The 27,519-nt window shown below is 33.4% G+C and overlaps 1 protein-coding gene across 4 annotated transcripts in view; it reads right to left on the bottom strand.

Annotated features, from left to right (window-relative positions):
- The window catches only part of USP9X (ubiquitin specific peptidase 9 X-linked), a 113,604-nt gene that overhangs the window by 48,239 nt on the left and 37,846 nt on the right, over positions 1-27,519 (bottom strand). For 2 of the 4 annotated variants that reach the window (XM_031671291.2, XM_015245713.3), the window contains exons 6-18: positions 27,107-27,325; positions 25,477-25,592; positions 25,011-25,262; positions 24,796-24,934; positions 22,868-23,020; positions 21,855-21,959; positions 18,146-18,352; positions 16,655-16,791; positions 14,708-14,856; positions 5,397-5,484; positions 2,658-3,000; positions 806-901; positions 16-227 (exon numbers count right to left, since the gene is read on the bottom strand). In XM_031671291.2, the coding sequence (XP_031527151.1) occupies positions 16-227; positions 806-901; positions 2,658-3,000; positions 5,397-5,484; positions 14,708-14,856; positions 16,655-16,791; positions 18,146-18,352; positions 21,855-21,959; positions 22,868-23,020; positions 24,796-24,934; positions 25,011-25,262; positions 25,477-25,592; positions 27,107-27,325 (2,216 nt within the window). The remainder of the gene's footprint in view (positions 1-15; positions 228-805; positions 902-2,657; positions 3,001-5,396; positions 5,485-14,707; positions 14,857-16,654; positions 16,792-18,145; positions 18,353-21,854; positions 21,960-22,867; positions 23,021-24,795; positions 24,935-25,010; positions 25,263-25,476; positions 25,593-27,106; positions 27,326-27,519) is intronic. The other 2 variants (XM_031671293.2, XM_006211825.4) reach the window with 1 other exon arrangement.

The raw sequence follows: 27,519 nt of genomic DNA, 5'->3' as shown, positions 1-27,519 counted from the left end.
CAGTTACTCACAAACCTTGACATAGGTAGAATTGTTCTTTCCTCATGATAATCGCTGTCACATTCATTTATATACTCCCTTAACACAGTTAATACTCGAACCATTCGAACAGCTTCCTGTCTTGCACAATTAATACTGTCTTTGTCACCATCCAAAACACACAATGTGTCATAGGAGGCTTTTAAACGATCAAAGCAAGACTGAATGAAGTCTTCATGGATTACCACCTACAAATAATGGGCCAAAGAAAGACAGTTCAAATTGTTTTCCAAAGTAAAAATTAAATATACACATGTAACAGTAATCTAATTAAAGATGGCAACAATTTAAATGTAGATCTCAATTAACCATGATCATATTTAACTAGAGTCTATACTGATAACGAAAGACACTATGTATCATTAAAAGAAGCTAAAGTTACGTAAATTAGTATAAATTAGATACACAAAAAATGAACTTCAGGATTAGGCATTAGAATCAAGAGATTCAGCTGTAATCTCTTGTCATAATTATATGCAAATTAATCACTTCAAGATAAGTATCAAAATAAGACTCTTCCATATAGCATTTTGTGTAAGAGAAATATGGACTGAATGTTTTAGATATGTTTTTAATGAGAGTTGAAACAAAAACAATTTCTAGTTAAGTCTGAATTAAAGAAAGAAATTCTTCCTCGGTTCAATCCCCAGTACTTCCATCAAAATAAATAAACCTAATTACTTCCCCCAAGAAAAAAATTTTTATAAACAAGAGTTCTTCATAAGAATTCAAACTTGTGGAAGTTTTAATACATGTCAGTCCTCACCTGATTGACCTGTAGCCTTGGACCAAGGTTTGTGTATATCTCTTTAAGCAGATCTATAGCTCTGCTGGCAATATCGTCATTGCTTTGAATCACGACCTAGGTTCAAAAAGATTCAAGCGTAAATACTTTCAATAAATATTTCAGTTGGGCATTTCAATTCAAACTATACTTTCAGTTATTTTTAATACAGTATTCAATAATTTAAAAAGAACATTGATTTTGATAATTAAGTAAATCAAGTAAAATTAAAGTGAGAAAACAGACCACAAATACAATGAAAGCAAAACTCGTCTTTGAATAAAGCAATTTGTTTACGAATGGAAGAAACATTTTACTAAGAATAAAATATGCTTTGATCAGTATTATTTAACCCTGCAATTCAATACCTTGGTAATCAAGTAGTGAGACACTAAAGAAGGAATTCAAATTAGTTAAAAGAAATAAAAGGTTATATGAAAAACATCTTAGCATAAAGGGCCACCCACGCCATTTCTATAGATCTTTATCACTCATCTAATATCAGTGAGTTTCAAACCATGTGCATAACTCCAGAAGTGATAAAGAGTTAGGGATGATCCCTATAATAGGCTTGGGAGGGGAAGGGGGTGAAGCACAGGGAGACTAAGTCAAAAGAAAAAACAGGCTCCCAGTTCAACTAGTTTTACATTTTGGAATACTGTGTAAATTCTGATTTTTCAAAAGGGTTTCTCCTGTTTAAAAATGTTGAAAACCACTTACTTAATGAAAAGTTTGAATAATCAAATACTGAATCTTTGTCTATGATTTTCAGAAAAATATTTCTTATCCCAAAAACAATATAAATTGCTGTGAACAGGTCAGATTTTTTTTAAAGATAGGAATAATATATTAATACTATACTACAAAAACATGGATGGAACTTGAGGGCATTATGCTAAGTAAAATAAGTCAGAATGCTGTATGATCTCACTTATACGTGGAATCTAAAAAAATAAAAGCAACATAAACAAAAAATTGAACTCATAGATACAGAGAACAAATTGGTGGTTGCCAAATGGGTGAAGGGGTTCAAAAAGGTAGAAACTTCCAGCTATAAAATAAATTAAGTCCTGGGGACGTATGGACAACATAGTGACTATAGTTTAATGACACTATATTGCATTATTTGAAAGAGAGTAAGTGCTAAAAGAGTAAATCTTAAAAATTCTCATCACAAGGAAAAAAAATTGTGTGGTGAAAGATTTTAATGACTTATTGTGGTAATCATTTTGCAATATGTACACATCATTATATTGTTATACCTGAAATTAATATAGCATTGTAGGTCAATTATATCTCAATAAAAAATATAGATATATATTAATACTAAAGGTGAAAACATTAGCCTTAAAATAGGTAACACTTTACTCCCTCAGGTATTTAATATCACAATTTAAACAGAGCTGATAAAAGTAATACATTCATTATCCTTTCTAAATGAAGCCTTCTCTTCTGTCCTCTATTTATTTTAATATTAAACGTATAATAAGCTAAAACTGAAACAGATCTACACTGAATAAAAAAAGGGAAGAAAATAACTTCCATGGAGAGGCATGAAAGATTTGTATGTTTAATGCACTTCTAAGCACATTCAGAACAAACAGATTCTAAGCCAAGACAAAAAGAACATCAGTGGCAGAAGGAAGAAGTAAAGAGAGAGATGAAAAAACCCTGTGACAAAAGACACAATAGGACAAAGATGAAGTGTCATTACCTCCTGGGATAAGCATCAGAGCAGCATATATACATACAATTCACATGTAAAACTGATTCCTTACCTATTTGAAAAACTACATCAGATACAATGCTTACAAAGTTCCCACTTTTCACTTACCCTCCAAAGGTAGTCTAATCCTATCAACTCCAAATCATCCATCATATATGCTCTCCTTTTTGCTACTAGTTTTCCTTCTCGACAATTCACAGCTTTGAAGAATCGCTCAAAACATTTCATTCCATTTTCAGTTAATAGAGAAGGATCAAGCTGAAGTACATTGCTTTCAAAGAAGTCCTTATTAATATCAGGATCCAAGTCTGGTTCATCCCCCATCAACTTGGAATACCACTTAAAACAGGCTTCACGATCACAAAGGTAAACTGCATTCTCCGCTAAGCATTTCCATATTTGTTTTGCCTGAGGAGCACATAGCCACAGCTGGCCATCCTTCAGTAAAAATCTTGAAAAACAAAAAATTAGCGATTAGAATTAGATCTATATAATTTTTATCTTGAAAGGCAATCTGCATATATGGGAAGTAATCCATTTATCACAATTATATCTTAACTACAGGTAAAAAGATGTCCATTCTTTATCTTCTTAAAAAAACTTATTTCTCAACTTTTATCTGTTACTAAAAAAAATACTAGATATTAATTCATTCAATGAGCTCATAATTAAGCACCTACAACATGCCAGGAACTCTGCTAGGTGATTTGACCTAAAACCGAATAAAAGATTTGTTCCCTGAACTTATCAAACAATTTAGTCTTTGAAACCAGCCATTATGAAAGCATGTTTAATAGGTTGAGTTTTAGCATTGTGCTTATATGATATCACTGGAGAAAGAGGTATTCTACCACATGACTTTCACAGATAACCAACTCACTGACAGTAGAGAGTTAAAACTGCTTAAATTTTAATATTTGCTGATGATCTGATCTAATATTCATCACTTAGTACTTGGTCATATTAAACAATAACCTACATATGACTTGAACTTTTTATGTCAGAATTCAACAGGATGCTTATCAATTATTCAGTGATCTTTTCTAGGGTCTTTTTAGTTTTGAGACTATTGGTTTACTCATTAAAGACAGACAATAATGGTGAATTCTGTTACAACAAGTCTTTTGGTTAGCTTTCTTTTTCTTTAAGCATTCATCCACCCACTCTGTCTACTATACCTCTGAGTGACAGAGAAAGAATACTTCATTTTATTCTGAAAAACTTAACACATTAATATTTAGCTAATATAATGGTGACTTGTAACCAATCACAGAGTACAGTGAATGTATTTAATGTCACTAGGTTCCCTCTCCATTTCAAAGCATTTTGAGATACTAACTCTAGTGCCTTTAATATTTTCATTAGGACTGCTGAGCTTAAAGAGGGCTTATAGCACCCTAGTCCTACCTAACTAAACACTGTCATCTCTGGAAACTGAGGTCCAATGTGATAAAATGTGGCTGTTTTTGTTTTCTTTCTTTGGTTTGTTTTTTAAAAAACATAAGCAGAAAACTTTCTTTAAGCAAAAATTCCATTTGGAAGGCCAATGTATAAAAATAAAAGCACAGTTGCTAAAGTTTGGGAAGAGGAAGAAATAAAGGAGAAATGGGGATAAGATCTCCACTGCTTGTTTAGAAATCTTGGAGGAAGGTCCTCGGAAGCCCTAAGGCTCCAAGGTAGGTTTGAAAAAATCACTAGTCTAAAAGAAAGAGCATAGACCGAAGCCAGGTTCATCTAGCTGAGTGGTGCAATGCTATTAGATACTGTCTGGCTGTGAGATTTCAAACAACCTAGTTTAAACCATGTGAATCTTGGTTTTCTTATTAAATCAAAAGAGCGCAAAACCACTTTTCTAGGCAATCTGAATACAGCACACATTCATGAATAATAATGGCTCATCATGGCAGTGATTCTCAATCTGGGGAGGCAAGTCCTTCCATCCAGATGGTTGAAAAACGAAACACATACATACACAAAACCACGTCACTTTAAACAAATGCCAAATTTCTTAAAATCTGGTGTCTAGAGTTTTCCCTCAAGTTAAAATCTTAATGTAACTACTTATATAAATGTTTCCAAGTAAGCACACAGTTCAATAAATTTAAGTCTATAATTAATGTAGCCCAAAAGGAAATTCCCCAGTGTATCAAAATAAGTGCAATAGATTTTCTGAAGCACTGACAATCTGGGTGTTTCCCTTAGCACACTTATGATCTGAATAAGCTCTTTTGCTATATGATGTTGTTTCTGAATTCACATGAAACCTCTTGTCAAAAAATTTTTAACAATTTCAAATCTGTAAGTGTGTAATCTCGAAAGCTAACCATCACTGAGCAAATCAAGCCTTGGGCTACATTTAATTTTGGCTTAATGAAATAAACCTCTTTTCTTTATCCCCATCAGAATAATATTAACAGATGACTCCGGACTATCTTCATCAGCCACTGTTAGGATAAAACAAGGCACCAGACAACTCAAAGCACTCTTTTTGTCCCCATTTCCCTAGGGTCTATGATATCATTAAGGGCAGTATGGTTTTCCAGCTGTTTGTGTCAAAATATGGAAATCTGTTCTTTAAAAATAAATATATTTCCAGTATAAATACGAAGACCAGAAGTCTATATAAAAGCTTCAAGTATGTTCTCTTTAAATATTGTAAAGAGAAAAGTTAAAACTGAGCCAGTAATTTAAAAATATTTAATAATGAACACACAGGAAAATATCCTGTGACTTCCATATGGGAAAATAAAAGGTGGCAAGGGTCAACAAAGACCTAGCTGTACAGCATATTAACTTGGCATTCTTTATCTGTCTTAAAAAGAACAACACTAATTGTTTAAAACAAACCTAAGGAAGTTAAGCCGTTCTTGGACTTCTTGAACATGACTATATCTACTTCCCAGCCTCACAGTTTGTGGGTCATAGTCTTCATGGTCTGCAAATTAAGAAAAATCATGCATTATACACAATGGATACCCACATCATTGCTGACTTCAAAGGAAATTAAGTCAGTTAAAAAGTCATTAATCCTCTATCACTAAAAGGCAACCTGAAGTTTACCAATTATTGGTGGTTTCTACCCATCTCCTATTTTCCCAACAAAAAGCAGCTTTTCTTTTACATAACCAAAAGAAAATTATCTGTTAAATGTGTGGTCGGAAATAATTCTTCATACAACCCCTTTACCCAATTTTCATACACAATGAAGTAACTTCTGATTACAGCCTAAGACTGATCTGTGTGGTCTGTGAACATGAACTATCCACCAAAACAAAGGTTTTTCTTCCATTTCTTTCCTGTTATACTGAAATCTGTCTTCGTGGAGGAAAACATATAGCTATAAAAATATATTATATTACTAATCTCTATCTAGGAAGTTAGAGTAAAAACGATGCTATTCTACGTAATGAAATTATACAGTTATCACCACTGGCATGTTACCAAAGTTTAAAACTGTCTCAGGTTTAAGAAAACGTACCTTTCATCATGACCATAGATAGATATTGGTCACTAGGCCTAGCTTAATTTGGAAATTCCTTCAAAAAAATTTTTTTTAATAAAAAAGCTAGTAAACCCTTTTGTTATACTTTCATTACAGCATATGATGGGTGAAAAGTCTCAGTGTTCACAATGAAAGACCACAGCAAAAAAATCTTTAAAAGCATCTAAAAGTTCTAAAAACACTTTGGACAGTGTTTGTTTTTATTTTGTTGGAAAAAACCACATGATCTGGAAATGGTCAAGATGATTTGTGACTTAGAGCAGAAGCTGAAGCAAATGCTCTGACAAGTGCTGTCAACTACTCAGGCATCACTGACATTTCTTCCCCAAAGTTGAGGCAAATTATGGAGGAGTAAGAAATTGTGTAATTTCCCTTTAGCATTAATCACTGGTATTTCCATATCCTGAACCTTATGGTATGAGTGTGCTATGCCAAAGAATTTTAACCCTGAGACCCTTTGGAAACAGTAAAGGCAATCAAAGACTTCAAAAACAGCGAGGTTTCTTTTCTGAACAAAATCTTAACATGCTGTACAGGTGGAACATTTACAACATTTAGAAACATTTTTTGATGCTTTGGTGAAGAAAAGCAGCCCAATGTATTATGACTGACTGCTTTCAACTTCCACATATACTGCTATCTACCCAAAGTCCTAAAAGCATATTGTCTACTCCCACAAAAGTCCATTTCATCAGGGCTCAGGATTTGCAGTACTATTTCCCAAGAGGTTTTCTCAAGAAACTGGATAGAATATCAAATTCTATTCCACTATGTAGAAATTTTCTTTTTCAGAGCACCAGTCTTAAAGTATCTGAATAAACAACGGACTTTTTTTTCCTTAACAAGGAGTTTATATACAGGTTTGTTTACTTGGCAGGTCATTTTTTTAGGGAAAATTCTGCAAACGAATATTTCTGAATAACAAAGACATTCTCTTCCATAACCACATACAGTTATCAAATTAATACTGATATGACAGGATCATCTAATCCAAGGCTTCTCGACAGCACATTACTGACATTTAGGGCTGGATAATTCTTTGCAATGTGGAATTGCCCTGTGCAGTGTAGGGTATCTAGCAGCATCCCAGAACCCTATACCTACAAAATTCCAGTAGCATCCTTGTCCAACTCCTCCCCCACCCCCAGTTAAGATAACCAAAAATATCTCCAATTTTATCAATGTCCATTTATGCTTTCTTTTCTCCAAATCCAAGATTAAATACATACTGCATTTAGTTGTCATGCTTTTCAATTCTTTAATCTCAAGAATTCATTACCCTTTGTATTTCTTGACCTTTTAAAAAACTGAGCCAATTTTGTTGTGTTGCTTAATGTGGGCCTCTCTGATGCCTCCTCATGATGAGATTCAGGCTAGGCATGTTGCCAAAGAGTACCACAGAGGTGACCCCACATCCTCCTCAGAGAATCCTTATCAGGAGGAACATCATGTCACTCCGTGGCAGCATTCATGTTAACTTTGGTCAATGTGATTTCTGCCAGGTTTCTCTACTGTAAAGTTACTGTTTTTCCGTTTGTAATTAGTGGGGAGATACTTTGATACTATGTAAATACCTTATCAAAATTTTACCCACTAGTTTTTAGAACCCTCCCCGCCCCTCCCCTATTTCCCTTTTTATTTAGGTGGTAGCACTTTATCAAGAGTTGGGACCCTGGACATAAGGAAGAGATTTGAAAATATTCAATGAAAGCCAAACAATAATAATAATAAAAAAAAAAGTCAAGAAAAAAGAAGATCCCTCTATGCTAAATAGGAAGGGAGAGGCCCTACACTTTGCTACAGAGAAGCTTCTGGGTTTTTAAAAAAAGAAGGTTAGTGCTTTTCCCTGTAAACATTCAGCTCCAAATAAATAATGTGATTAGTTAGCAGTCAAATAAAATGGATGATCCAGTTCTGACTCATGTTACCTACCCAGGAGATATTTCACTGAAAACAGCAGGAGAAATTAAATGAAACTAAATTAACTCAAGTGTCTATGACTAAGGCTAAGACAAACTGGTTTTTGTTATTGCAACTGGCAAGTTGTCTAGAATTGATTTCTAACTCATTAAAGATGAAATTCACTTTTTAAAAAGCATCTTTCTTGAGACATAATCCAACTCCCATAAAACCCACCCACTTAAAATGTACAATTCAATGACTTTTGTATAGTCACAGCTCTGAAATCATTACAATCTACATTTACAAAATTTTTCATCACCTCAAAAAAGAAACCCCACAGTCACTCCCTTTCCCATCTCATCCCCACCCTTAGTCTACTTGAGACATGTAACATGAATGGAATCATTAACTATGTAGTCTTTTCTGACTGGCTTTTTTCCACTTAGCATAATTTTTTTTTCAGTGTTCATCCATGCTGTAACATTCTTTTCACTGGTGAATAGTATCCCATTGTAGGGATATATGACATCGTTTATCCATTCTTTAAAATGATGGACATTGGGTTGTCTCCCCTTTATGAACAGTGCTGTTGTGAATATTTAGTAAGTTTTTACATGGATCTATGTTTTCATTTCACTTGGGTATATAATTAGGAGTGAGTCACAAGACAGTCTATGTTTACTATTTTCAGGAACTACTAACCTGTTTAGTAAAGTGGCTGAACCACTTTACAACTGGCACAAGCAACAGATAAAGGCTCTAATTTTTCCACGCCCTTGCTAACACCCATCTTTTTTATTTTTGTCATCCTAGTAGGTATAAAGTAGTATCTCATTGAGGTTTTGATGTGCATTTCCCTAATAACTGATGAAACTGAGCATCTTTTTATGTGTCTACTGGACATTTATATAACTTTGGAGAATGTCTATATAGACCTTGCCCATTTCTTAACTGGGTTATTAATTACTGAGCTGTTAAGACACAAGACTTTTGTCAGATACATGGTTTGCAGATTATTTTCTCCCATTCTTGGGTTGTCACTTTACTTTCTTGATAGTATCTTTTGCAGCAGTTAACGTTTAAATTTTGATATAGTCCAATATATCATTGTTTTTTATCCTTACAATTTTTCTTTGCCCAACTCAAACTCACACTGAATTCCAAACATTTATGAGACTCTTTCTTCCCATCAAATATTCCTGGCACCTTTACAAAAATAAAGTGCCCATAAACACAATTATTTACTTCTGGACTGTTGATTATATTCCATTGATGCATACATCTATCCTTATGGCAGTACCACACTGTTTTGATTACTGTTACTTTGTAATAAGCTTTGAAATCATGAGTTGGCCAACTTTGGTATTTATCATCAAGATTGTTTTGGCTATTAGGGTCCCTTGCATTTCCATGATTTCTAGGATCAGCTTGTCAATTTCTATAAAAAGGGAAAAAAAGGAAGTTGGGATTTATAGATTGCATTGAATCTGTAGATCAAATTGTGGAGTACTGCCATCTTAACAATAGTAAGTCTTTCATTCCATGAAAGTAGGATGTCTTTCCATTTATTTAGATCCTTACTTTCTTTCAACAATGTTGTTTTGTAGTTTTCAGTGACTAAGTTTTGTATTTCTTTTGTTCAGTTTACTCCTAATTACAGTTGACCCTTGAACAACACAGGGATTAATTTAATAATTTAAATTCAGCTCTCCGTATCTGTAGTTCCTCTACATTCACAGATTCAACCAACCACGGATTGGGTAGTATAGTCCTGTAGTGTTTACTATTGAAAAATATCTGTGTATAAGTGGACCTGCACAGTTCAAACCCAAGCTTCCAAGAGTTAACTTTATCTACTGTAAATGGAATTATTTCTTAATTTCACTTTCAGGTTGTTTGTTGCCAGTGTGTAGAAATACAATTTATTTTTGTATATTAATTCCTGCAATCTAGGGGAATTTATTTATTAGTTTTAATAGATTTTAGCAGATTCTTTTGGGTTTTCTGTGTATGAGATGGTGTCATCTGTGATTAGAGATAGTTTACTACTTCTTTTCCAATCTGGATGCTTTTTCTTTCTTTTTCGGGCCTAGGTGATTTGGCTATCATCTCTAGTAGCAAACAGAAGTGACCAGAGTGGACATCCTTGTCTCATTCCTGATCCTAAGGGGAAAGCAGCCAGTCTTCCACCATTAAGTATAACGTTACCCATCAGTTTTTCCAGATACCCTTCATCAGGTTGAGGAAGTTCCCCCTTCTCTGGCTAGTCTGTTAAATGTTTTTTACAATGAAAGGTGTTGGATTTTATCAAATGCCTTTTTTCACTCCATCTAATGAGATGATTTCATGGTTTTGACCTTTTAGTCTATTAATATGGTGTATTACAACTGACTTTTGGGTGTCAAATCAACGTTGTATTCTAGGAATACATTCCATTTGGCCATGGTGCATAATTCTTTTTATATGGTGCTGAATTCCATTCACTTATTTTTGTTTTTTGAGAATTTCTGACTCTATATTCACAAGGTATATTGTTCTGTAGTTTTCTTCTAATGTCTATATTATTTTGGTATCAGGGTAATAATGGCTTCATGGAATGAATCCAGAAGTGTTCCTCTATCTTTTTGGAAGAATATGTGAAAGACACGTGTTAATTCTTCTTTAAATATTCAGTAAAGTTCACTAATAAAGTTAGCTGTTTCTGGCCTTTTCTTTGTGGGAAGTTTTGTGATTACTAATTCAATCTTTTTACTTGTTATAGGTCGATTTAGATTTTCAATTGCTCCGTGAGTCAATTTTAATTTTTTTTTAAGGTTAGTGGTGATGCCCTCTCAATTTAGACTTTCATAACTGAGCCTAAAGGTTTGTCGATTTTGCTGATCTCTTTGAAGAACCAACTTTCACTTTCATTTAATCTAGTTTTCTCTTCTCTATTTCATTTATTTCCATTCTAATCTTTATTAATCTCTTCCTTCTTGTTTTCAGTTTAGTTTTTGCCTACTTTCTGAATGTGAAAGGTGAGTTACTGATTTGCTACCTTTCTTAATGTAGGTAGGAATTCAGTGGTATAAATTTCCTAAGCACTGATTGAGGAACATTCCATAAATTTTGGCATTTCATATTCTTTTTCATTCATCCCAGCATATTCTCATTGCACTTATCATTTCCTCATTTCACTTGTCACTTCCTCTTTGACACACTGGTTAGTAAGGAGTGTATACTTTCCACATACTTGTGAAATTCCCAAATTTTTAAAATTTATGATCTGTCCCACAGAATATCCTGTATATACATGAGAAGAATGTACATTCTGCTGTTTTGGAGTGGAGTACTCTATAGATATAGGACCAAAGCCCTAAACTGGCAGCTGTGGGGGGAGGGAGTCAGTTGTGGTTCAAATGCTACAGATTCTCACTTGCTGTTCTTCCAGACTTGGTAGATTTTCTTGAATACATGTTTCCTCATTTGTTATCTTATTAGCACATTTCCCAGACACTTTAAATGACTATTTTAAAACAATGATATCCCAAAGAGAAAGTCTACTGAACATCTTAACTCTCATCATTCTAGAAGTTAAATCCCTCATCCCTTGGTTTTCTAAAAATTACCATCATATGTTCTACATTTATTAGTTGGTATTTTCCCTTCTTTTCACTCTAAGTTTGTGTTTTATTTAATGGGTTTAGTTATTTTCATTATTTTGACCCAGTTCTGGCCAGTAGGAGCCAACTCCTGTACTTTTTTAAACACATATCAACACAATTCTTTAAGCATTTTCTTACTTTATGGAATAAGATGTTCAAGGATAATGTTGTACTTTCCCTGCACCAGGACTGGACACAGCCATTATTCCAGAGAGTTATAAACTATACACCAGATACTACTAGAGTAAATTTTAAAAAATCACAAAGAACCCACACAGACTTAACAAGATTTCATGGTTAATGTATGGGAATGGGTCAGAGCTACTGGGAAAGTCTAGCCTAGGATTTGCATCCTAACACAGAGCGCCATTGGTGTGAATGACACTCATGAAGAAATCTTTTATGGGGGAAAATGTTCTTAAAAACTGCCAATGTTGGACGCAAAAGGCAGGGGAGAGGTAACTGAAAGTGGCAGTCCTTAGAAGACAGATGCAAAAATGTAATCTACAATAAAGACAAGTTCTCCAGCTCTACTCAGAAACCACAAAAAATGATAAATAAAACTTTCGTTAAGTGTTCAAATCAGTACAAAGACTATCCTACCAATGAGGTAAAACTTAAAAGTGAAAACTGAAAGGTGGTTTTATACTTTGTTACACACATATAAAAAACTTTTAAAGAATGATTTGGTAAGCATCAGTGCTTGAAGGCACTATTATTAAAAGCACATGAGTAAATATTGAAGAGAATTTCTAAGTTCATTACTTCATCTAAATAATGTTAAAATATGAGGTAAACTCAGCTGACCGTACACCTGAGGAAATGCTTCCCACCTCCAAGTTTCAAAATACTAGCAGAGATGAAATATGGGCGGGACAAATACTTAATATTGGTGAAACTGTTATCAGAAATTGAGAGTATCAGTAAACTGGGAGTCTGATGTTATCCTGCTAAGTAGTATCTCATACCTAATGGGATTCATGCAACACTTACTATACAGAGGCAAAAAAAAAAGTAATTTATTTTAGAATTGCAAATTTGGAAACAAGTGGATGATATTACCACAGAAGAGATTTAAATGCTGTGAAAAGTTTGTTTTAATAGGAGAATTTTACTAGCTTTAAAAATTACTCTCTCCCATATTTAAGTATTTGGAAACTGATCAGTGTTAATCAGAAGAGTACTATAATAGAGGAGGAAAAGGTATCAGTTAGTTAGGACAAACAGAAGGTATGGTGTCAATAAATTCAGGGGAACATATCAACAGCAACAAAAATTCAAGAGCTTACTACTATGTGCAGGGAATTGTCCTAGCATAAATAACTTGTTCAAGGTCATACACCTAACATGTTGGGTCATGTTTCAAATCCAGGCAATCTGACTATGCAGATTCTCATGTCTTACTTTGTGAAGATACAGACAATATAACGAGGGGAAACTGAAGACTGAAGACCACTCTTGTGACAATGAAATTGAGATGAAGCAATGACTCACATAGAAGTTAGCTACAAGGGAGTAGAAAACCCTAGTGAGGCTGAACTGCACATACACCATCTTCTGACAGCCTTGACAGGAGGGTTCTCTAACAATACCTTTGACAATGAAATTAAAAAAAACACCACAAGCAAATGAAGCAATTAAAAATTAGCACTGTAGCACATTAAGATTTATATTAAGGCTCCATTTTGGGGGAAAGCTTGCATTGGCATCTGTGAGGGCTTTGTACCAGAAAGAGGTGACATCATAACAAAGAATCTGAGTTACATTAAACTGAGCCCAGATGCTTGAGTGCTTGGGTATACTACATGCAAATCTCTTATGCCTCTCTCAGATTTTGTTTGTATTTCGTAGAGAACATAAATCATATGGCTGCACGCCTTTGTTGCCCTGATTATTCTATCATGCTTAGAAGGAACTTAGGACTGAAATGATAAAAGATTAGTGTCCCATGCCTATCAGCAGCTTGATGCTTAAGATTGCTTCTCTAGCTCTACAATCTATTGCCTAGGAGGACTCAGCTGGCCCAGAGTGGTAAACAGAAGAAGAGAGAGTCAACAAAAATAATACAGGTATCTGAGAGCTGCTTAATTTTTCAGGTGTCTTTATCTGAATTTTATATGGGAATGTATGTATGTACCTTAAGTGTTAAGCAAAAACCTCATGATTTACAAGCACCTTGGTTGGGATTTTATTCAACAATGCCAAGAGTCTAACTCTTCAAATAATGATTATTAAAGCTATCCTCATTATATACACATATAGGCTTCCACAGACTCTACTGTAACATGTTAAATGAGTGGTATGTTTAGTAACCATTATGTTTAACTCTGGTAATATAAAGCTTTCTTTCTACAGTATGAGAACAAGATTTTTTTGGGGGGGGGGCCTATGAGTTTGACATAAGACAGGAATACGTACTAAGAACCCATCTGTACTCTAGCACACAGACTCAAACAATAACTGTCAGAGGGCAAAAAAAGTGCATTGAAAAAGAGCTCCACATACAGCAGATGCTTAAAACCGACTATTGAAACCACAGAAAACTTTACCCTAACATGTTAAACCAAATTCACATTTTGAAAACCAACATTAACACATGAATTCTAGTAGCCTCACATAAGTCTTGTAAATTTTTAATTCATGAAGTCTGAAATACTTATGAAACATGGATTTAGGATTATAAGAGAACAAAAATGTTTGCAAGAACAGACTCAGACAAAAGTTTTCTTGAAAAGATACAGGTGGTGGTAGTAAGGAAACAAATGTTGAAAATGAGTCAGGTACATACGTAGGAAGGTAACAACCAACTGTAGTACAGGCAGGCAGAGCTCTTACGCAGGGAAGAAAAAAAATCAATTTGACAAAGGAGAGTGGGAAAGGCAAGCACTTAGTAAAGAGCCTTGAAATGCTGGCCTGGAGTTTAAGGTGTGTAAGATTTCGGTGTAAAAGTGGACCATAAGCTCATAAAGAACATAAATGATAAAACCAATTATCTCTCATCTTTTAAAATACATTTGCTGTCATTTCTAATGTAACTGATGAAAAAAAAAAAAGCTGAGAAGGAAAACTGCTGTTATTTCCCACAGTTCATGTTAGCTTACAATACATACCTCTAGCATACAGTCTCATGCTTTCCATGTAAGTTGCAAGGTTTTCTGCTACCAAAGTAACTAGGGCATGATTGTGCTGAAGTTGATTGATTAAATCATGGCGATAAAATACATGGGGACTTCGCTGAGTTTGACTGAAACGAGAAGAACTTAACAATATAATTAGGCAATTAAACTCTGTTTTAATAAAAAGAGCTTAACAATCTAAATTCTTAGCCACTAATTAAAAAACTTAAACTGGTTTCTTTCATAATAGAATTAAACGGCCATCTATTTTCTTTGATGACAATATCAAGCTATTTAAAAGAAAATAATCAATGCCTCAAAAATAAGACATTCATTCCATTATTCTTATTTTACACAAAAACTATGCATTAATATTCTCCAATTTCACACCATGGAAAAATCAGTAGCTGATTTCTTCTCCTACACTATTCTAGTACCAAAGCACTTGTAAGTTTACATGATTATTTCCAGAATTATAAAATATAAACATTTCTTGCAAGATTAGCACCACAAAGATTATGCTGCAATTGTAGTGAAGAATTTAATCAAATAAAGTGCTTTCATTAAAATTTTACTTGTTAGCCATTTAAAGTACATTGTGGGATACTTAGTTTGTAGCTAAGTTTGTCCACAGTTATCACCAGAAAGACATCTAGTTCCTTTCTAATGTATTTTGTCAGCTTAACTGAAACCAATAACCTCTCACAGCATTACTATTCTAGTGAAGATGAAGCCACTGTTCCTTGGGAGAGCATATAAACTACTGTGTCTATCTGTAACAAACAAATGAATTCATTTGAGAAAGGCCAAAAGGCATTATGTACAGTGGGCTAAATAATCAAAAATAATTTTAATAATCAAATAAATGATAATAAGATATATGTCTAAATTTTCTCCACTTTATATCCCTTACAGTTTTTCTAATTTCTTATTTTTCCAGTCTTGGGGCAAAAAATGAGACAAAATTCAACTGCTAAAATCAAAACATATATGGCCTTTTCTCCTTTTGCTTAGGCATAATCATAACCTAGAGCTGTAAAGGATCTTGGCAATCATCTAATTTTATATATAAGAAAAACAGATTTCTTTAGATAGAAAATCTTCATAAGATGATGTGAATGGTTAGATACAAATGTCACACACACGGGAATCCTGACTCCACTGTGAATATTCTTTGCACTACACCTAGCTCTCTCTCTCATTTTTTCTTCTCATGTTATCTTCTCCAACTCTTATAACCAGAATGTATAAGGACAAATTATTCCAGTAACCAAACTTTGGTTTGAAAGAAAATATATACTTAAACCCAGCTATTTAACAGAAATTTAAGCTACAATAAATCAGAAAAAAATATTTTTAAACCATACCTTGTCATCATTCATCATTTAAACATACTTGCAATCTAATCTTTGAAATTAACTTTAAAAATTAACCATTTAAAAAATCAACAGGTTTATTTTACTGTGAAACTGCTGTAGTATGACCTTTCAAAGTTAATAAAATGTTAAATGTTTCAGAGTAAACCAATTATGGAAATAATAATGTCTTTAAGAAATATATAATATGGGATAAAGGGTAGACACTGGGCAAAAAGGGAAACAAAGCAGGAAGGATAAAATGAAACAAGGAATTAGATTAATAGATACAACACATGCCATGAAATTATCTAGCATACTTGCTGGAAATAAGAGATAATTGTGAACCAAGAAACTAAAGGCAGTATTACCATCTTGATTCTCATCACTAAACTGTGCCTTACCTCCTCATCGATAAAATCAAAGAGGTGGTTATGATAATGGAATCTTTTGTTTGAAATTAACCCATGTATAAGCCTTCTATTACCCCACTCTAATTTTTTAAAAATCTGCTTTTACCAACTAACAATGCTTTTCAATAAAATACATAAACAAAAATATTGAAATTTTCTGTTAAAAGCCTTACCTCAAATTTTGAGGTGCTTCACCAAACAAACTACAAATTTCTCTAATTTGTTTCAGTGCGGGTATTACCCATTTGTCATTTGTACGAAGTTCTTCTATAAAGCGATCTATCCACTGTATTTTCTGTGTGTCACGGTCCTTAAAAAACAATTTCAATGTTTTATATAGGTCAATACTCAGGAGAATTCCACCTTCAAATTAGTTTGAGAATTACAAAATAGAGCTTTTCTTGTAAGATTAGTATCATAAACATCATGCTGTAACTGTAGTAAAGAGTTTAATAGCAATAAAAGGCAGCTTTAACTACGTTATTTTACATATACTACCAAAACTCCCAAAAGTAAAATACTATTACAAAAACTCACTATGACATGGATTCAGCTAATATCTACACAAAGGTATAGACCTTAAGTATTAGGCCCACTAACAGAAAGTTTGATTTTAAAAGTTGCCAGAAGGTGGGCATTTAGCTTTATCCAATGTTTTCAGAGATTATATACCATGTAATAAAAATCCAGCAATAACATGGAACACTGAAAATTTATATTTTATCAAGGACATAACGGTACAGCAACTAAGTTTAAAAAATTCACCAAAAATCAAAGTAAGGACATATTCACATACACACAAGGAAAAAAAAGGGACAGAAACATGTATAAACAGTTAAAATTAATGTTTTAAAACAGAAATTATTTCAAATATATTTTACTTCTCATACTTTATTTACTCTACTTTTTCCTTAACTCAATAGTAATCAGAAATGCAGATTTGTGTACCTAAAAATTTTAAGTTCAGATTATTTTGTGTGTTTGTGTCTCTGTTTAATGAAATAATTTAAACTCAAGGTTCTTACTACTATTTGATATACCAAATAAATACTTAATGAACAAGTTTATAAGTATAGTCAACAACTGAGTAGCATCTGAATCATATCTACTTGAGCTTATTTTATTAGTTCTTATCTAAGTTTCAGTTCATCAGTGCAGCAAATACTTTTAACAAGTGGGAAATTAGTTATTTAGCAGTGTTCACTTTACCATGAGTTAAAAGATACGCATGCTACAAGACAGAATGCAGGGAAGCTACTGTGTGATTTGCTCATAGGGAAGGCACTAAATGTTTTACTGTTTAGGAAATTCTATTAAGTTTTCTTAACTTCCCCATAAGCAAAGAAAACCTAACTCCTCTTACCTCTAAAGACCAAAATGAGCTTTAGTATCTTATGATCTATCTGAAACTGGTATTTCAGCACCATACATTTGACAATACTACTATATAAACTGTTTTGTTTATGCTATCTTTGAAGACTAAAATGCTTTCAGATGATACACAAAACTGACACAGAGGTCTAAAAGGAAGGTAGACTTACATGAAGAAAGTAACTCCACTCTTGTAGATCACATCAAAAATAACAATCTCAGAAAAACATGGAACTATTCTCTAAGACACCCTCATTGTGAAAAAGTGAGCAAAGCAGCAAACCCTTCCTTACCTGGGAGCAACTATAATCTAGTATTTTTATGTGGGCGCTGAGAGCCAGGTCCATGATGTCTACAGGCACATCATCACTGTGGGCCAGATTCCACAGGAGGTTCAACACTTTGTGTGCCATCACACCATCTTTGTCATCTTCTGCAAGACGACGTATCAGTTCAAGTAGCTTTTCTCGCTGCTTTTTACTTGCATTTGTCCAACTGGCCTAGAAAAAAAAATTTAATGATATGTAAACACCACATATCTATTCATCACTGCTTAAAACAGTGTCACTGGATAAACTGTATTCATCAGAAAACAACATAGCTGAGCACAGTATTATTTAAGTGGTATCTGAGCAGTAAGATAGGGCAGATTTAAACTCTAGGAAAAAACCAAAAACCTCTATTTACAGTTTAATACTTCTTAAATCAGGGTTTCTCAACCTTGGTACTACCATCTTCAACTGGAAAACTCTTTGTTGTGGGGGGCTGTCAAGTGCATTGCAGGATGTTTAACAGCATCCCTGGCCCCTACCCCACTAGAAGCCAGTAGCAACTCCTCCTCCTAGATGTGACAACCAAAATATCTCCAGGAATTACCAAATATCAGGAGTGGGGGGAGGGGGGCCTCCTAATAAAAACTGCTGCCTTAGATTCAGTCTGTCATTTGTGCCTTTAAAACTATATTAAAAGATGTTAAAGACAACTTGATATACAAAGACTTTCATAATAAATGAAAAGCTTTCTATAGAGCAATGTGCATTACACACATTTAGAAACAAAATAGTCTATAAAAAGTCTGTTATTAACCAAGAAAAAGTTTCTAACTTACACAGAAACAATACGATGCTATTTCAGTTTAGAAGAGAGAATATTTACTTAAAAACTCTAAAATGGCAAACAACAACAACAAAAACCAAACAAAAAAACCCACCTCTCTCTAAAATGGTATTTTTTTAAATGCCTAATTTATAACAATGATGTGTATGTGCATGCATGCGATGGTGGCATCTAGTGAGTAGAGGCCAGAGATATTGCTAAACAACATGAGAAAAGGTATCTGTATAAAGTTGCTAAGCAGTGTTTACTGGAGAATGGAGTGCATACTTCTAATTCCTCCTAGACCTTTCAACATTATGAAAGGAATAGGAAAACTGCTAAGAGTACTGAAATATTAGATCATACTACAATTGAGAACATTTTAAAGAGAGAAACCAGCAGTGCCTCCCAAAGGAAGAGAACATCACCACCTATGATGTATTCTAGCAAAAGAACAACAATAAAGCCTCTGTATCATACTATTGATAAATACCAAAGTAATAATCCAGTTTCTTCAACAATTTGCAAGGAAAAACAAAAGACAAAAGGGGGAAACTATAGACTCAAAGAGACCTAAAAAGACATATGTGGCGGGAAGGGTATAGCTCAGTGGAGTACATGCTTAGCATACACAAGGTCCTGGGTTCAATCTCCAGTACCTCCATTAAATAAATAAACAAACCAACCAACCTACTTACCCCCACCCCAATAATAAAAACTGAAAAAAAGAGACGTATGCAACCGATTACAAACTATGGATCCTAATTCAAACAAACTTCAAAAGTAAAGTATGACCTGATACAACTGGAGGTTTTAGCACTATTTGACAATATTAAGGAATTATTAGTTTTTAGGTATGATAACAATATTGTAAATTTTTTCTTCATGTACTCATCTCTAAAGAATATATATTAAAATCATTACATATGAAAAGGAGAAATTAATTAAGAACATCTGTTCATACAAAGCCACCTTAAGGCGAATAAAAAAGACAACCACAATTTGCAACACTTGAACTGATAAGGACTAGCATTCAGAATATGTCAAGAATTCCTATGAATAAGTATAAACAACCCAACAGAGAAAAAGAAAAAGACTTCTGAACATATGCTCTAGAGAAACTCTACAACAGGCCTCTCATATATACACAAAAGGAGAATAGAAACATGAAAAGATACTCAATTTCATTAGTGACCAAGGATATAAAAACCAATAACCACAATGAGGTAAATACTTCATACCAAGCAGACTGTCAAAAATCCCAAATTCTGACAAAAACAAGTGCTGGTAAGGATATGAAAATTTTGATGGGACTGTAAATAGGTATAATCACTTTGAAGAATGAAGACTTACTTAGAACTCAAACATTTAAAAACTGTACCAGGCAAGTACATAGTTTAATCAACAAGTTTTGAATCATTTGGTTGTACTCTATGAAGAACTGCAGTGAGCTGGACTTCATGCTTCCTCTGAATCGTCTTTAGTAGGAAGTATCAAGACACTCTACAAGAATACTAGTTTTACCAACACCTCAAAAAATAGTGCTCGTTACCAAGTAATAAGTGTTCAATAAGCAGCTACTAAGCTAAAGGAGGGGGAGAAAGCATAAATAATGGAATTACTTTTATATTCAGACTATTATTGTATTTAGTTCACTGTTAGAAGAGGGGACGGGGGTCCAGAGAATGTAATTAACAACTAACCTCTCTTTTCTTCCCTCATCTCAAGATTAAAAATGAATGGCAATAAACTTTATAGTACCCGTGATCATTGATTATATAATTCCCTTAGCTGCCTTTGATGTGCTTCAAACTTAATTTTTCCACAGGCCAGTGATCCACAACTTTAAAGTATTTGAGAATCACCTGAGAATTTTGCTTAAAATACAGACTTCCCATGTCCCATACCTACCAACTCAGATTTAGTCGTGGGTGGAAGCCAGTGATTGGTATTTTCTCTTCTATTGTGAAATACACATCAAGAAAGGTACAAATATACACATTACAGTACATAATGTAAACACCTATATAACTATTACCCAGGTCAAAAATAACACATGCTAAGCAGCAGAAGGTAGCTGGGTCTATTTCTGAAGTTTATTTAATGCAATCAAGGTATATGAAGTTTGGTGTTCCTTTCTTCAATCTTCTGTTCACTAGACTCACCGTTGTGGCTGAGTTGCTCAAATTTGCTCATTCTCATTGTTGTGAGGTGTTTCATTATACGAACATTTCACAATTTATCCATCCTACATGGCAATTTTTTGCTATTACAAATAATTCAGCTACAAATGTTCAACGTGTACACCAATGCCCATATGCATGAGTTTCTCTAGAGCATATATTCAGAAGTCAAACAATGAGTCATAAGAATCTTACACTTTTCCAGAAACACCCATCTATTTTCCTAAGTGGATGGAGAACTTACGTTCCCACCAGTAGTCAGTAAAATTGTTATTTTTAACAAGACACCTTCATGATCTAACGCCAGTTGTTAAATAGAATGCCCCTTTGTGAACACTGCCATAAGGTCTTGTGTTCTTGATCCACAAATTCACCAATCATTTGGCTTTTACAAACCAATACTAGTAACTGGAGAGAGACCACTACACAATATGGCCTTAAAAAGTACATGATGCACCAATGTAGATAAGACTGTGGTCTCTCGGGCTACCTTATGAATTACATTTCTATTAAGTCCATGAGTTACACTTCCAATTTGCCTGTGCGTATCACCCCAGGATACCAAGGTATTGGTAATCTGCTGCTGTTGACTCTTTTATTTTTCATTGCAACCAATTATCCTTCCCTGCAGTCCTACAGTTCACATAAGCTATAATAAAAACACAAACTTCTAGGGGAAAGAAATCCAAATTGACAAATGAAATTGCACTATGTTAACTATTACCTTAAAGCAATCAAAAAGATGATCAAGTTGTTCAGGAGAAAAATCCCATGCCAACTTTGCCAGAAGATCATGTACGTTCTTCACAATGGCTTCATGCTTCCCTGCCTATTGAAAAACCAAAGAAAACCACAGCATACTAAAATCTGAACAGCAATAAGTAGCATATACTGCCTGTAGACAACTATTAATAAAGTGTTTCCATGACCTTCATCTAACTGTGTAATCTAAGAAAATTCCTAACATTTAAAATGTTTTAGAACTGCCATCTAAAACCTGAGAACTTAATTTCCTGATATATGGTTAGTGTAGACTTTAGGAATTCATGTAAACTTTTATTATAGTTTACTGACTTTAACGTGCCAATTTTAACATTGCAGACAGAATAAGGCACACTAGTGATAGTTTCAAAACTGGAATCATAAGCACTCAAAGGCAAAATAGTGTTTTCTTGGTTTCTACAGATTCAAAAAACAAAGCTTTGTAATCCAGAACTCACCAGTAGTTCCCAAGTAATCCATGAACAGAAACTTTTCATTTAGATAATCAAAGGAATCACATAGTTTCTAGCTCTGAAACCAAAAAGGTTACTTATTCTTCTATAAACTATTAGTCCTTTGAATTATTACAGGCTTTTATAAATAATCTAGTGATTTAATTCTCCTGACACTGGAGTTTTCTCTGTATTAAGTTCATGAAGAAACAAATTACAGATGTCTTACACTCTTTCAATACATTCCTTATTATTTTACTATTCGCCTCTTATTTAAAACTACCTACAAACTATCAACTTTTACCAAATACATACAGTAGGTGATGTAATATTTTTATTTGAAAAATATTATTGGTTATTTCACAAAGATTCTTGACAGGATTTCTGTAAACAATAAGCATTTAACTATACTATAATTCAAACAATGCAAGTCTTCATCCCATTTCATTACAACTACTATATTTCTTTAGTTTTTGGTAATTTTTTTTTACAAACCAAATACCCACCATCTTAAATTCCTTACCTGTGCTGCCCAGATATTATCAAGATCTTGTAAAGTCAGGGCTTTTTCTTTGATGACAAAACGAAGAATCTTCTCTAGCTTTTCTACATACTGTGGTTGATGAAGACTATCTCGCAAGACTATGGATAAAATATTGTTCTGCTGTATCCATTCCTAAACAGAATTCAAAAACTTGTTTCAAAGCTTTTAAAAACACACAAAGTATTGTTCACACTTTCAAATGCTAGTAGGAATTTAAAAACTCATAGAATATAATGCACTAATATAACATGCTTATGTTCTTTTGATACAAAATTATGAAAAAAAAAAAACCCGACACAATAATTTCATGGAACTTAACTTTGCACATACAGAAATGTTTCCATGAATTAGAAATAATAAAATCATTAAAAAAGATTCTACTCCAGCATTTACTCAGAAAATTATTCTTTAAATGTTTCGATCACCATGGTTTAGGTGGAGTAGATATAGGACCCATTTTAGGATCTTTAGATTCCTTATACCAGTTTTGATTTGGATGAAAAGTCACTCTTTTAATTTTTTGCTTTTATTTACTAACCAATTGCACTAGTATTGCTTACCATTAGCTCTTTAATTTTCCAAACAATCCTAATTAGGGCTATATTATCTTATTACAGAAAAGTAAACAGGCTTGGAAGTGCTAGAACCAGAATCTGAATCAAGGCTGCAAGCTTCTCAAGTTTGTGTTTCTATTAACACTATGCTATGCTGCTTGACAGCCATTTAATATTTAAACCAACAGAAGAAAACTAACTCATGATTCAGTATAAAGGTAATAGTCCACACTATGATTTTACAGTATTGAAGCACACTTCTCAGCTGGTAAAGGTCCTTTTTTTCCTTTCGTTGTTGTTTTTGTTTGTTTGTTTTATTCATGGAAGTACTAGGGATTGAATCCAGGACCTTAAGGCATGCTAAGCACATGCTCTACCACTGAGCGATACATACCCTCCCCCAGTAAAGGTCTGTTTTTATTTCCAATCTGTTGCTGGCAGATAAACAACTAAAATGTAGCAATTACTACAAAAGTTTCTAAACACTTAATGCTATTTTCTGTACTCATCTAAGGCTGGCAACAGCTCAAGGACCAGAACCAGACCTCAGTCCACACTCTGAGTAGCTCTGTGCTTGACTTTCCACAAGGTGGACAGACAAATCACATAAACAAAATCAGATGTCTACCACCTGAACGCCTAACACAGGGCCAATGTCTAGTCACCCTCCACAAACTTTTTATCACATTCTAATCATTGTCTTCCCTATTAAACTGAGGCCTCCTTGAGGTCAAGGACAGTTCTTTTATAGATGTCTCCTCAGTACAGTCAGACAGTATTATGTGCTGAAGTTATTCAACCAATATTTAAGTGACATTCTTACTCATTTTTAAACTACAATAAAGGTAAGTATCTATGGTAAATAAAGTTTCCTAAACTTTCAAAATCAAAATGAAATAATAAGTGCTCAAGTGAAGTTCTTACAATGATGATAAAACACTAATTCATGCATATCTTATTTCAGTATTTCCTATTTTTAAATCTTTAAATGGAATCATTCAAATGAATAAGCCACTTCATTCAATAGGTACCATACTACCCAATCTGTTCCCCAAATCACCTTCATTTACTCCATTTCAACCAACCCCCTCCCAAGCTAAGAATCACTTCAGAACACCTGCATTCAGCAATAAGTTTATTAAAGACGTGCTAAGCTACTCATATCACCAAATATATCAGATAATAAACGATGTCATCACAAAAGTTCTCAGGACCAATACAGTTGTAGGTCAATCCAAATACCTCCCAATTTCAGAATTTTCTTTAAAATGTTAGTATTAACTTTAAGTAGAGATATTCTCATTTTTGCCTTAGGTAGATTCTTATTCATGAAAGTAGAATCAAAGGACTTACTGCCATTCGTTCAGCTGTGAGCCATTCTTCTTCCTCAGGGTTACCATGCCGATGAGTGTAGTATGACACACTAGATATCACCTTATTAACTTCATTCAGTGCATTCATCTTTCCATTGAAAGAAGAAATTTGCAATAATCTATAAAAGAAATTCAGTGTTAAGTATGATTCTAAACATTCACATAATTAATTATTTCAAGAGGTAAGTATCTTACCTAAGTATCATTTTTAACCTAAATATTTCTAAATTTTTTACAGTTTCTTCTTGTCCTGGAACCCTTGAAGCTAAATTTTTCAAAGATTTAATAATCATTGAAAGGGCATCGTTTTTGGCTTCATTCTTTGCTTCTTTTTTCAGTTCTTCATCAGTTAAGTTTTCCAAAAACTGTGGAACCATTTCTATTACTGGAAGAAAGTACTTTTTCACTGTATGAAGAGTGAGAAATTCATAGCATTGTCCAAATGGTCTGAAATAAACAAGACAGAAATCTCTTTTAATACCCAATTTCATACACTCAAACTAGGACTGAACTCAGATTATTTCTATTACTTTAGAAAGTCCAAGTTACCAGCTAAAGATAAGAGGAAACCATATTTGAAAAAGGAAACTCCATTTTTAATCAAGCAATAAAGTAGCAATTTCTATAATGCACCAAAGATCCATTTTAAAACATAACTTACTTAATAAGGGCTGCAATTATTTGAACATTTAATGCTGATCCATTAATAAAACGATCATGCAAAATCTGGAACCCATTTAAAGTGCCGAATTTGTTGAGAAGATCCACTAGCCAACCCTGCAATACAGTTAATGAAAAAAGTTAACTTCCTGCTTTTGTGGGGAAACAAAGTATTATCTGAAGTAATTTCTTGATTGAAACATTCTAGAAACAGGAAATTCAATAAAAGATTATTATGTAAAGAAAAAAAACACAAAATATTGCATATTGTTCACAGTAATCCTGTCTGTAAAAGCATAAGTAGCCATACAGATTAGATCACCAGAGTATAGCTGTTTTTACCAATATAGTTGGTGAACAAGAATTAGAAGCCATGGTTCTATTTCAGAGATCCCACCATATGAGAATACCTTATTATCTGAAAATATATTTTTAAAAATTTAATAGGGTAAAAAGACTCTTTAAAATGAAAAAAAAAAAAAAAGGTATTTGGTAACCTAAGATAGTGTTTGAATTTATGTTGCAGTTGTAAATAACTAAAACTTCCCTATAAATAAATAATCTTAAAGCCCAAGAATGACCTATCCATTAAAAACTAATCCCTGGCATTTATTTGTTGATTCTAATTAGAACATGCTGGTTGATGCTTTTTGCTGACTCATGTGAATATACCCAGTTCCCATCTTAGAGGTACCCCGATGCAACAGTATGAATTGTCTTTCAACCTCTTCCCTAAGGGATAGCAAGTACAACACAGCTGGAATTGGAAATTGCTTGTATGGTTAACAGCATGCCTATATGTAAAATTAAAATCAAATTAAAAATAAACAGGTATATTTTGGAGACTGCCATTATTTAAATAATGATTTGATTTACTCAAAAATAAGCCTTGCAGTCAAGGCAACAATATGAAGCCTGGGAAATACCAGAAAATCTCAGCTTTAAGTTCAATATATTTTGATGATTTCTACTTTTAACAGAATAAATCAAGCACTGTATATATAAATTCAAATTTTCCTGGCTATTTTTTTAAAAACAAGTCTATCAAGATTAAAAATGTCTCCCTAAATTCTGAAATTTAAAAGCTTTATACGGCTAATTATTAATATTTATTAGCAGAAGTATAGTTTAGGGATATATTTTTCTAAATGTACATTATATTTATGCTGGTACAGAAAATTTTACACTGGAGAAAATTTACACTGGAGAATTTATGTTACTATATATATATATTTCATTGACATTTGTTAAGTTTTACTATTTTGCTTTCATTTGTAATTTTTATAGTTTTACTTTTATGACATACTAGACAGGTCCTGGTCAAAGAAGTAATCTTCTGCTGTAATCTTATTTAAAAGGAAAAATATGTTCTATTTTATACTATCCCAAATTATGAGTATTTCTCCCAAGAGGCTGGGCAGAAGACCATGGGAACTAACTACATGGAGAAAGCCAAAAACATTTAAAAATAAAAACAAAACAAACCCAAAACACAAAGTAATGCAAAACCCCTTTAAGAGCAATATGAAACTACTTTTCTCCATGTTAACAAGAGGTTCAGACGATTTAAAGTTCTGTAGCACAGTAAAACAACTGTAATATTTAGCTTTGAAAATAATAAACCAACACACTTTTGGTGATCGAGGATCTGGAGAACGAGCAAAAAGTTCATCTTCAGGCAACTGAACATTTGAGGAAACTGATTCACATGGACGTGTACCATTGTAGATATGGAATTTGCAATGAGGATTTAAGGCCATGGAGAGAAGTTCTAGAAGTGGAAACCAGTCTTGGGACAACTTGGCCACACATAGCTCCACCAGGCGATGAGTATTATTGATAATACACCTCTGTTATAAAAAGGAGAAAGGTGATTAATGACATCAAAACAGTGCAATTCCAAAGAGAAATATCTTCCAATCTCAATTAATTATATCTTAATAATGATCTCTCAATTTTTCTATACTGATCATTAGAGCTATGTTTAATTTTAATAATACTGGGATCAAATTGATGTATTAAAAAGACAAATTAGCATTTACTT

The sequence above is a fragment of the Vicugna pacos genome, chromosome X (assembly GCF_048564905.1).
Source record: "Vicugna pacos chromosome X, VicPac4, whole genome shotgun sequence".
Lineage (NCBI taxonomy): Eukaryota > Metazoa > Chordata > Mammalia > Artiodactyla > Camelidae > Vicugna > Vicugna pacos.
Note: the sequence above shows the minus strand (reverse complement) of the source record. Positions and strands in the feature narration are given on the sequence as shown.